The sequence below is a fragment of the Lagopus muta genome, chromosome 5, assembly GCF_023343835.1.
Source record: "Lagopus muta isolate bLagMut1 chromosome 5, bLagMut1 primary, whole genome shotgun sequence".
Classification (NCBI taxonomy): Eukaryota; Metazoa; Chordata; class Aves; order Galliformes; family Phasianidae; genus Lagopus; species Lagopus muta.
In genome coordinates, this window is record NC_064437.1 from 60,822,443 (window position 1) to 60,835,440 (window position 12,998).

Consider the following 12,998-nt stretch of genomic DNA (forward strand, 5'->3'; position numbering starts at 1 on the left):
TGAGTTCAGTATTTATTTCACTCAAACCACCCTTGTTCCACCAGTTCTGTAAATCATATTAGGGCAGGGGGGATTCTTGTGACCATCAGTGCAAACCGTACAGTATAAGATAGAGACCATTCTTAGTACTTGATATTATTCATACAAACCCCTTCATTATTAATAACATACTAATATAGTAAGATGTGGCTTATGTAAGTATCAGTTGTCCCTGTTATTCTGAAATAGCTTGAAGTGTAAAGCTCATGAGAGGGACTGGTAGGTTAGTGAGAGTTGTCTTTAAGTACAGTAAGGATGAATTTCATACTGGAATCTTAGCTAATTTTAAATAGATTCTTCATACTGCACTAGAATCAGTATTATTCTGCTGCTCAGAGGGCAACAACACACCTTGCAGAGCCCTGACTGCCTAAAGCCCAAAGTTAAACTTACAGAAACTGCTCAGCAGCAGCCTCTGCTCCTCCAACTCACACAGCTGAAGAATCACACCATACTTATCCCCAAGCAGACTCTACCCCTGCTATGAGGGCAACGGGTTACATTTTCCTATTGTTAAAGGAAATGAGCTTACACAAATTCAGTATTAAACTTTAATATCAAATCATTTGCTCAGTGTTACCAATTCTCAATTACAAAACAGGCTCCAAAAAAATTTCATAAAATATGTTTAGCTGGCTGAACAGAGATAGTGTGTTCAGATTGCAAGGGTAAATATCCATAATATCTTGGTATAAATTATCTACAAAAAAACTGGTATAAACAATATCCCAATCTTAGTATGGGTTCCATTTAGGATTAGACAAATTTTTATCATGACATCCACAAAACATTAAAGTTCATTTCCATTAACACACTTTTGCTGCTGAAGCCTGGCTTTACGCAGTGCCTCCAGTTGTTTTGCTCTCAGCCACCTCTCTCTTGACAGCGTCGTCTGCCCCGCGCTGAGGGACAGGAACCTGCATGAGCAGAAACAGCAGTTAAGGAAGAATGTGGAGATGGTTTCACACTTGGTAACCTAAAGCAACTTAAGAACAATTGTCAGTATCTCAGAAATTGAAAAGCAGAGGATGAACTCTACCTGGTTAAGATACTGACAGGAACAAAGGAAAAAGATTCCTCACACACCTGCCTTAAAGCGTCAGCATTAAATGAGTTTGGCTCCAGCTTGCTTCAAAGTCTTCCATCCAAACTAACAGCACTACCCACCTTGCTACAAGCAGAGTTCTGTGCAGGTCATCAGCAGTTATGCTCTCGGGGTCATTCTTGCGCATTTCCACAAAGTCTTCTTCAACTGCCTATAAACAGTACAGCAAACAAAAGTGGCAACAAAGGACTTCAGTATTCAAACACCACAACTATCCTTAGATTACAGGAGGAACGTCAGGAAATCAGCTTGGATAAAAACAGGCTTGCTCATCTTTGAATGTAATTATTTTCAAAATGAGTTTTAGCAAGCAGGATGTGTATGAACTCCATACACTGAAGCACTCGTGAGTACAAACCCTTGAAGGCACGCATATCCATGACAATAAAATGCTTCCTTTTTAAAGAACTTCCAACAGCCACTGCCCAGGAGAGAAATGAGCAAGTACAGTAACATAGTAAGGCACTTTGTCTGATGGAGCTGAAAATCAGCTAGTGAAATCTTCCATACCTTTGTCACTTCATCAGATATGCTGTAATCCAGCAGTCTCAGTAGAGTTAGGTAAATTCGAAATTTGTTCAACACAGAAGGGAGCACTGCAGTTAGGAGGCTGTTCACGTACTCCTCCATGTTTGGTGGAATTATCTGTGGTTGTAACTGGACTTGGCAATCTGACTGGAAAATAAAATTACACATCATCCCTTTTCATATGGTTTTTCTACTCCAAGATTTAACCTCCAAGGCAAAAGTCTCAGAATTTAGGCAAGACAATTCCTTCTTTAAATACTTAACAATTCCCTTTGTGAAACCCAGCGTGGATTTTTATTCAATAAGTCAGTTTCCCTTTGAGACAAGTGCACAGTTTCTCAGTTTATAAAGCTGGACTGCAAGTGGTCAGAGACACATAACATTAGGCTACTCTGTTTTTTCAAGGGGCAATTCCAGACAAACTGCTCTTTATTCATACACCCAACCCCTCTTGAAGCTGTTTTACAATGAAGCTTTCAGAGCAGTGGTCTACCTGCAGGCTCTACCCAACGTTGTAATGCCCACTGATAACTTCAGTCACTACCTTGCCATCAGTATTCAACCAAGCAAGAAAGGTGGCTCTCTTACATCACTGCTCATAAGACAGTCTTCCTGTCTTCACGTGTATCTTTCCTTGTCCCTGGAACAGTGTGCTCAGTGTTTTCAAATAGCTACTAACAGTCATTATTCCCCAAATTCAAAAGGATCTTGCCGTACCGGTAGGAGCGATCGGCCCTCTGAGGTGATAAGAACGTTAATATTGCATGGGAATTCCATCTGGTGGTAACTGAAGTCATAATCCACTTTCTGCCAAGTTATCAGATTACCCAAGGCTTTCACATTGTGCACACCTAGAAGAGCAAGAAAAACCTCTGACAGCTTTGACTTTGACTGCTTTTTCAAACTGATTTTTTTCCCCCCAGTGTTTTTAAACGAGCAGCATTTAATTGTTAGATGCTGTGGTTTGTTATCTTGATTTTGTTTGGAAACTAATAAGGAAAAGAATTTTAATAGTTTAAATATTTTCTTCACTAAAGTTTCGTTGCTTGAGTAAAGCCAGATTAACAGCCTTCCCTCATGCAAAGGCTCAGAAGCAAATAAGTAACTTTCAGTAGTAATAATTTAAAAAGAAGTTATGTTTTTCAATAGTGTCTACCTGAAATCTCAACCTGGCTAATTCTGCCAAACTTCAAGCTGCAATGGGACAGAGCACCAACCACTCATTAAGGAGGCCCAGCAGTCTTGCAGCATCACACACTTCAGACTCATGAAGGTAGTACTGTTCTTTTAAAAGTCACTTCCAGTGACATTAGTCTTTTCTCAAAACATCACATGTAGCCATGCTATACATTCTCCAGTTATTGAGCTTCTAGAAGGTACCTCTTTTATGTAGGTTATTACTTAAAGCTCTGTAGAAAGCACACTGTGCAACACATCAGCTTAAATGACAGAACCACCTTTTTTTCCTATGAGACACTAGCTAATTTTGTATGCCCCACATTTAAGTAGGGTTTCATGGGATGGTTTTCATATATACAGTAAATGTATAAAGCATCAGGCAGCGTATGCTCCCCCCACCTTCTTCGCCTCCCAGAAAAGCCAAACCACTGTAATGGTTCAGAGGTAATGCGGTCTGAAGACTCATTCAAACCAGCAGCCTCTTCCATCAAGCGTCAGACACGCTGCCCAGAGCACTCTATGACACAGTCATACCAAATGAGATACCATTTTGTTTCACTACAGGTCACCTGAGGTCTGGGACAGGTAGTACTCCTTAATAAAGGGATTCTTGGGGGGGAAAAAAAATAGGTGTAGGACTTTTAATTGTAGAGCTACTCGTTCTGACTCAATACAAGCACTTCTGAGCAAACCAGCAGAGATTTCCAGTAAGCAAAACTGAGAGATCATGCATTAAATTGTCTGAGAAGGCAGCAGAACTAGCAGCATTCTACTTTAAGCAATGAAATAGAATATGGAAACCACCAGCTGTTTTGTAACAGAAACTTGTCACTGGGACACAGTTAGCACCACTCTCTTCAAATACATACATATAAGAAAAAATTGTACCTTTTGTGTCAAGCTGTCCTTGCTCAAGCTGAGTCTCATCTATGACAAGGGAAGTGTTGCTGGCGAGCTGCAGTATTCCACTGACTAAGCGATTAGCTGTGTAGTCTTTGCGTGGGATAAATCGTGAGTGGTTCATGTTTTCAATCGTCATTTGGAGGCGATAGGACTGCAATGAGAAAAGAAACTCCTCACACATCTCCTCTCACCTCTCCAGTAAGTAATTTTTTTCTTTAGCAGGAACTGTAATTGTGAACCTCCACAGGAAGTAAAATAAAGCTTGCTGCCATAATACAGAACACATTTTATTCCAAACATCCAAATACTAAAGGCTTAAGAAGTGATGCGGTAAGAAAAGGTAGATGCATCTGTCTGACAGTTCAATACATACGAGGAGAGGACCTGTTTCCATGTTCATCTTAGACAACTAGGATAATACAGGCTTCAACTGGAAGAGAGCCACATACATCTCCACTTTTACCTGCCCCTTAGATGGAGATCAGCAACTTTATTTAATAAGTTACAGTCTCTTTCTTTTGGCCAATTACCCCAACATCTACAACTAAAAACACTGCAACACTGTGATGTTACACTTACAGCTGGGACGAGCTGCTGGATGATGCGGTAGATGTGCTCTGTGAAGATGCTGTTCCTTGGACATCCACTCAAGTTGACTGTGAATTTTCCCAGAGGAAGCACATCTCGTCTCGCATAACTAAATCAAAAAGAAACATGGTGAGGGAAGTATCTGATTAACAGAGTGATCAGAGATATCACTCAAATGGAGCGATCTCTCTTACCAAACTGAGCGATATCTGTGATCAATCTCTGATAGCTAGCAGGAGATTTCAGTACTGATATACATGTCAGTAATAGGCTCATTTTCGCTCCTTCTCCAGTGCCCATGGAACTAAATTAGACTAAATTAGCTTTCCTCTCCCTTTTCTTACTGTACATCTTCTGCCAGTTCTTGACAAGTTTCACATTTTTTTGTGATAAGAGGAAAAAAAACTACCGTGTGACCCAAGCATCAGAGCGTTCACAGCCAGCAAGAACAGTGTGTGCACACAAATGTACTGATATTGTACCTCTGTTTAAACTTTTATCTAGGAGATTTTTTTCCAGCTCTCAAAGCAATGCCGAAAGGATGAAATTGGCCTCTGAACAAAACCTTCTGGTATTCCAGAGAATGCAGTCTGCTAATACTGCCCACTATGACAGGATAACTATCTGGACAAAGTACTGCTGGAATAAACAGTTTCTGCTGTTCACTTACAGAATGGTGAAGAACCCCAAAAAAGAAATGTCTTTTGAAAGACAAACATCTGAATACTTACACTGTAGAGATGAGATGCAATATAAGGTACTCTGCAGCCAAACTGTCTCCCAAGAGGGCATGTGTGAGGAACCCAAGCAACTCTGCTCTAACTGGTGACAGCTCAGACATGAAATTAGACACAACTGATAAAAGAGCAGAAGACAACAATGTCAGAGAATGGGCAGTTCTTCACCCCCCACTTTTCTTTACATAAAGCTTGTTTTCCATTACAATCAGATCGAGAAGAGTGGTTACTCCAAGACAGAAAAATAAACATTTGTTTGCCTACAAAGCAATTACTGGCTTCAGGTAACTTCAGCTGCACAGCATTTCCTTTGAAATACTTTTTTTTTTTTAATTAAATAATGTTATAAATGCAAACAATACTTTTGCAGAAGTCTATAATGCTTGGAGTCTAATTTCTGAGATATATAGCATAGTCATACCAAATCAGAAACAAAAAATCCCCTTACACACAGCAGAGCTCAAAACAGCCAATACAATGTATGCAAGGAAGGGATGAAGTACATCATTGTTAACGTGCAATAATTAACAAGAAAACTAATAGTTAAATCAGCCACAAAGAATGACACAGTTACTTCAAAACCAGAACTGCTTTTGCTTATTCTCACAGCATTGATTCCTTATGTTGCACATCTGTTTACTTACACTGCAGTATTAATTTGGAGATATAGTTTTCCAGCAATTCACTACTGCATTTGAAAGCAAATGGAATCTTACAGCCAAACGGCTTGGTGAAGTCTTTGAGCTTGTAGATGCTAAGTATGTTTCATTTAACTTACATTTAGTTCAGAAAAAGCAATGCATAAGCATCACATAAATACAAACTCATGTTTTGAATGGCTGTGGCATTGAATGGCTCTTCTACTTTCACAAAACTTAAAAACAAATCTAATAGTGATGCATTTGTCTCTGAGCTAAGAAATCCCTGTCCATATGTACCAGCAAACTGCACATTTACAAGTGTGTAGAGTGAAGTGTACTCACAGGTTTTACTCTCTTCTTCATTAAGGCAAGCAGGCAGTAATGGATTAAGATGTTGCAATTTATGTGCCAAAATCACGTGGATTCTGGGGACTAATGAGGATGGAGGACTGTGTACTCTCTGCTCTTCTGCTGTGTCCATGCACTCCATAGGATCCAGGGTTGAGCTATCCCTAGGAAAGGGCACAAGCAGACTTGAAAATACTCCAAACCTTTTTCTCCACCTGAGCACAAGCTGTTGGAACCACGGCATGAACACAGCATGTCTGTTCCCAACCTCTATTCCCAACTCTTGGTAACTTCTGTATTCCAACTATAGGAACTGTCTTCAGGGTTTTTATTAACATCAAATACAAAATCACAGTTTATAACCAATGAGATAGAAACACCAAAGCATGCTTGACAGAGGAAGTTGGATTCTATTAGTGTCAGGAGGATAACGGATTCTTACATTCCTGGGGAAAAAAGCCACCCAAAACAGACCACATTGTTTGCTGCACCACTTAATCAGATGCAACTTCACATCAAGCGTTACACACTGCTCTGTCCAGCAAATATGGATGATATTATATACATACAGCAACTTTTCAGAAAAGATGCATTACTTTTTTGTTGTTTTCTGCCAGGTTCTAGGCACTGCCAACAAGAGCTTCAAGGCAGCCCCATAACGGCTGAGAGAAAAAAAATCTGAGCATACTTCAACTGTAGCTTGCATGTGTTACCTCTTAATTTAGAGTTCAGTTATACAAGGTTTGGTCTTCTCAGTGGTGCCTTACAAAATCCCTTTCAGGCTGTTTTCATGTGTTATGCACAAACTAAAATCTAAAGGTGACTGTACAGTATGATGGCAAGGATTGGTATCTGATGAACAAGGATCTGATGAACTTCTACTAGCCTTAAGCTGAAAGGCTTCATTACTTCAAGACCTCTCCAACAACCCTCTGTCTCTTTCTATCAAAAAAAAATCTTTTGTTTAGACTCTGCATTCAAGATGTTGCTAAATGCCACCACGTTGTTTATTTGTGATAGAACGACATGCAGAAAACAAATAAATAACTGTATGACACCAACTGATCTGTCAGTGCAGGATTAGCTTTCTGTCAGACAGCTGATAGCCAAAAGCAGCTGACCAGGCTGAGTTACTTTTAAGAAGCTGGCACTATAAAGGACTCATACTGCACTCTTGATACTGGATTTATTAAAAGGATAAACAAAGTTACTAACACAAATAATTTACTTGAAGCACAACTGCTCAAGGCATTAGTAGTATCTCTGTTAGATTAGTCATTAAGATTATTTTTACAATTGATTTGCTTAGAACTGCATTTCTTCAAGCAAGTAGTCACAGAACAGAAGGTGAAACCAGAAACTTCAGAAGTATAATAATACACCTTAATTAGCAGAAAATAAACCCAACCCTATTTACAATCATTCCACCTTTATGAAGAGACAGAAGTTTAAAGTATTCTACAGTTCACAAGAGTATAGTATTAACTATAGTATATTTTATCATTTTAAAGCCTACTCAAAAACTGCTCCCTATTTATTCGCTATTCATTCAGCCTCTGAGATTTTAATAGGCATGAAAGTGTACAGAACTTAGCTACAGAAATAGTTTCTGCTTTAAAGACTGGGTAACAACGTAGGAAAACATGCATCATGAATCCAAGGCCATGGATGCTTCAGAGTATAATGGATTTTAGTTTACAGGACTGTGAATCTAATGCTTTCCATATCAAGCATTTAGGCAACAACTGAAGAGGTGAATATTACGTATCACATACTTCCCTGTCTGTATTAAAGGGACAAACAAAAATAATTGGCATATTAACATAAATGTACTTCAGAACCACATGCCACCCAAGCCTTACCTCTCTTCGTTGTTCACTATACTCAGCACTGGATCCACAGACAAAATACCATACACCTCCAGAACATCATTGACTTTGAAGGTATCCCAGCTCTCATATACCTGTCCGAGAGAAGGAAGCAGTGTTAGAAGTTTCATAGCATAGAATCAAAGACCAGCTCAAACACAAGACAGAGGTACTGCTGTGTTGTTTTTTCTTTTTCCCATCACAAATTCCTGCTTAAGAGGGCAAATCCTAGAAGCAAGTATCCAGAAGCCAGTTTCTGCCAGACATTTGAGCAGTTAGTAACAGACTTTTCCCCCTGCCACTTCAGATTGTCTGCCTCATAACTGTGCTCATCATCACTCTATTTTTCTTACCTTTACAAGACATGCTGGTCCTTTCTCCCCTGGCAATGGAAAATTCAAGTCAAGAGGAGGTGAACAGTTGGGAGAAATGAGATGATGACCTGCAGAAGCTTCAGTTTCTAATCTTTTCGGCTCCCCACATCCATGACTATCACCTCCACTGCCTGAAAGCAAAGGATTCACACACTCCTCAATAGAAAAGCAAAGTAAACAACTCAGTGCATCAAGCAACGTAGAATTACACTAATTTAACAAGAAGCCAAACAAAAAAAGAGCATATTTGTCAAAGGATATTCTGACTCAAAGTAGCAAAGTATCACAAGCATATTTTACATTACCAAGATAAACAGGAAAGTGGGTAAAATCTGCATGTCTTAAAAACCTCCAAACATGATCAAACCACCTCAGTTTCAACATGTGATGCTTCAACCCCATCAACTAAACACTTCTAAATTGTGCAGGTCTACAAAGGCAACACATTTCTGCATATCAAGTTTGAAAAACAGATAATCACAGATGTGAGAATATACATCAACAAAGCAGGTCGCGTTGATCATCTTTAGATTTTCAGCAGTAAAAAACATTATGAAAACCTGCTCTGCAATTCATCCATTTAAACACAAAAACCAAAAATGCAGCAAGTGAACCTCATGACCACGTAAGACCAAACAGAAGAGACTTTCTCCACTTATTTTTCTTGTAATGGGATTCATCATTTTGAACTAACCATTGGCTGTTGTTCAAAAGACAAGGCGTCAAAATGTTCAGGAGGCCCCTATGCCAGTTGAAGTGGTGTCTCCACAAAACAGCAACAGAACAAGTAGTTCACAAGTTGTCCGCAAGATCAGTAAGCAGTGCACACCATCCTAACACTGATGGTTTGAAAATATCATCCTCTGAGAAGGTCTAAGAGCCTTCTTTAGCATGCTACAAAGCATCTGGTATTAATCTGCCTCCTTTATGAATTTGTAAGTCTCACAAAAGAAGAAGGTGAGGCTAGAGGGTATTCTTTAGAAATACAGTACTCTCTGCAGCAAAGCAGCACCCAATTAAGATGCAGTCCAGCCTCAATTTAAGCAGTAACATCCAAAGAAACTCATTTTCTCAAGATTACCATGAAACATGCTTTACAGTTAGAAATTAAAAGAGAACTCCCAGAAAAGGCATCATACAAGTGCTGCTGAACAAGATATTTATTTTAGGAATTATTAACTGTGGGAAATAAAAACCAATAAGCCATACAATATACAATGCCCAACACCATAAGGTCTCCCTCATTACTTAAGCCACTGATGATGTCTACAAAAACACCAAGTTGGCTGCATTAACCAATGCTGATTCAAGCAATTGCAAATACTTTGATTTCTAAAGTTGAATTTCTGCACAGCCTGACAAAATGCCTTAACATCTAGTCATCAGTAAGACCATTACCCATGTGCTGCTCTTTCTGTTTAGATGGATGTTGCTCCATGTCCTCATCCTCCTCATAGCTCCTCTTGTGGCGACTTGGTGTGTAGGATGTTGAAGGACTAACTCGAGCTTGGCTGGCACTGATATATGCGTAAAATTGAGGATTAAGGACAACACCACACTCAGCAAGAAAAACTCAGGGGAAGTGAGCTCTGCTGATGTCATCTCCTATTTTGAACAAAGTATTAGAAGTTTCTTCAGGCCCAGGCAACATGCTGGTTGTCAAAGCAAGACTACCTGATGCAGTTATTAGGACTACTTAGAAAAGAAATACACAGCAGATGCTGACGTACTTGTAAGATGCCAGCTGTGCTGCAGGTATAAATGAGTTTTGCAACATCTAATATAGTGGTGCTTTCATTAGCATGCGATGTACAAACGTTGAAATGACTTTCAGGCATCTCCACACCAGTCAGGTTCACCTGAAATTTCCATTGCTGCAAGATTTTGACCTGAGCATTCCCCCCAGATTAATTCCTAGCGATCACCTATTCACCAAAAAACACCCAGCCCACCATATTCAAGTGCTATTGGCATTCTGTGCCAATGACAAGTAGTTTTCTTAAATTCTGAATTCAAAATGTGAATTACCAAGTCATCAGATTTACCATCAAATTCTCATCATTTTACAAAATGCAACATATCCCCTCCAAGAATTACTGTCTAACATGCTGCAAGTGTTTCTCCAAGTGCTTCTGTCAGACTCTTACTATGTAGCAATGTCTTGGTTTCACCAGAAAACATCAGTGAACGCCCAGAGCTCAAATTGAGTCTCCCATTTTCTAAAGATGCATAAATATGAATTATCAGCAATTTTCAAGAGCCTTCCAATCATTACCTGTCCTGATTCCCTTGAAGTGAAAAACAAAACAACAATTCCAAAACTAAGAAACATTACATAAATTTGTCTCCTTACAGCTAACAAATTAACTGGTGATAATGTTTGCATAGCACAGCACTAGCTCAGAGAAAAAAGATATTTCTTTCACCCAGGCTGATTCACCAGGCACCGGAACGCAGTAGAATGTCTGTCTTTCCAAGGTGACTGTTTGTGAGGAGTTCATATCAATTTCCTGCTGTGGCTAGAATGCCAATAGAAATAACAACATTAAAAACCCAGATTAGTGTCTTTCCTGTTTAAAACTAAATATTCACATATTCAGCTACTTAGCCAGAACTCACAATGTGCCTGATTACATATTATGAAACAGTGAATCTAAACAGTCTGAAGTGCTTTCTGTCCCACCCCACCCAGTAGAACAAATGTTAATTAAAACAGAATTGACTTCAACTGTGCTGAACTTCGAAAGCAGATAAACAATTAGGAATACTCTGCTGTCCCAATCTGAGATTAACTTCCAGTTTTAAGAGACTTATCTCCAGGAGCCCACTGTGAGTACCAAGTTACACTGCACTTATAAACTGTATCTTTTCAACTAATAGTTCATCCCAAAATGCATACAACTTGGGTAACTTACCCCACATTCTGCCACATCTCTGTATTTACCAAAATGCAAAACCTGTCAAGAAGGAAAAAACAATGCAATCATTCCCTGTGTGCCAGCAGCTTGAATATGATTTACATCTAAATTATTGCACTTAAGTCCTTCAAAAATATATACTTTTAAAGCAATATTTATTCCCTGAATTCCCAAGAGAATTATAAATACTGTTATATTACTGATGCTATATAATAAGCTACCACCAGACAGTGCCAGACTCCATAGCTTTAGCTCTGAAAGTTGAGAAATACGATGACTTGGAAGAAGAAAACATTAAGCATTTACAGAAGTAACAAGTCAGTATTTCACTTACACGTGCATTTGTGTTTGGGTCAACTGTTTCATATACACCCATATAAAACTCAGGATCAAACATATCTTGAACCATACAGCGAAATTTCACTAAACTGTTGGGTTTCAGGTAATGTACAGGAACATCATTCAGCGATGGGACCTGTAAAAGAAAGTTTTTCCTAAACAACTGCCATATAAGCATTAAGTATCACAATGAAGTAAGCAAAAAAAAAAAAAACCCAAACAAACACATTGCAAAAGCTGTCACCGCCCCTTTCTTATCATCTTATATATCCCACTGCTAACTTGCTTGGCTCAAGCCTTGAAGTGTTGTTGTTTCAATCTAATTAACAGTGCTCCAGGATGCCATTTTTGTCAGCCTTTTACACTAAAGCATCATTTGAACTCAAGTGTGTACGCTTTATTTTAAATCTAAAGCATGGTTTTCCCTTGCTGGACTTCTAGAAGTTTTAGCAGATGCTATTCTTCCTCAAACGTGAATATCCAAGCAGATATTTCTTCAACCCACCTGAATTTTGCAGCATTATGATAGAAGGACATGAAAGAAGAACAGTTTGAACACTTCCTGTGTACATTTATTGCAGACCAACAGGCCTGGCCTCCAAATATGACAGTGTTTGTCAGCTCCTGCCACCTACTGGATCCCAGCACCAGCAGGCAGCGCTCAGCAGGTGGGGCCCAAGGCAAACCAGCACACTGGAGCCAAGGACTGGGGCTGCTGCAGTATCAGTCAGGAATTTGCATCTTGTTTTACATACAGACTAAAGCAACTGAAATGTAAATAATCATCACAAAGGCCTAACGTTCAGAAGTGCATATCATTAAAAGGAAGAACTTCTTAAAAATATATCACTGCAACGATTAGGAGGTACAAGAGCATAACTTCAGAGTTGTGTAACTTGAAGAGAATAACAGTCTTACCCAATTAGTAGCATTATTTTCCTTTAATTTCTCTTTGAAGTAGTCAGTTACCTTCTTCTCCCAGTCGGAATTTGGAGTATTTTGGGCTACAAAACAAGGCACGTTTCCATCAACATTTGCATCACACAACAGGCTCCTATTCAGCACCGTGCCAACACAGTAAGCAATTCAAACATTTATCCCCATTCTGGGCAAACAGCTGAGTTCTAGACGACTTTATGAATGTTACATTGTGCCCAGCTCCCCATCCCACGCCCCTCGGGCGAACTGAGAAAACAACACACAGGCTGGGCAGCGCAGAAGGGCTCTGAAACACAGCAACACTCCCGGGTACGTGCGACTGGAGGAGCCGAGGCACCGCTTTCTGCTGCATGAGGAAGTTTTCTTTATTTCAGCGAGCTTTTAGCTCAGATCAAGCCTAGCACCGAGCCTCAGCTATGGCAGCGGCAGCGTTCATGGGGGTACAGCGAGCAGCAAGCCCCACGGCCAAGGCCACAAGAAGAGCCCTCATTC

The 12,998-nt window shown here is 39.6% G+C and overlaps 1 protein-coding gene across 1 annotated transcript; it reads right to left on the reverse strand.

Moving 5' to 3' along the window:
* Nucleotides 1-829: 829 nt before the first annotated feature.
* Nucleotides 830-12,733, reverse strand: LOC125693693 (minichromosome maintenance complex binding protein). Its single transcript, XM_048945888.1, has 17 exons — nt 12,715-12,733; nt 12,486-12,571; nt 11,563-11,703; nt 11,226-11,267; nt 10,751-10,829; nt 10,586-10,598; nt 9,709-9,827; nt 8,290-8,441; nt 7,931-8,031; nt 6,063-6,232; nt 5,074-5,197; nt 4,334-4,451; nt 3,740-3,905; nt 2,390-2,523; nt 1,655-1,819; nt 1,207-1,295; nt 830-956 (listed from the first exon to the last, which is right to left on the reverse strand). Exons 1-17 carry the CDS (start codon nt 12,731-12,733, stop codon nt 830-832), a joined length of 1,845 nt encoding a protein of 614 aa, XP_048801845.1.
* Between the last annotated feature and the right edge of the window lie 265 nt (nt 12,734-12,998).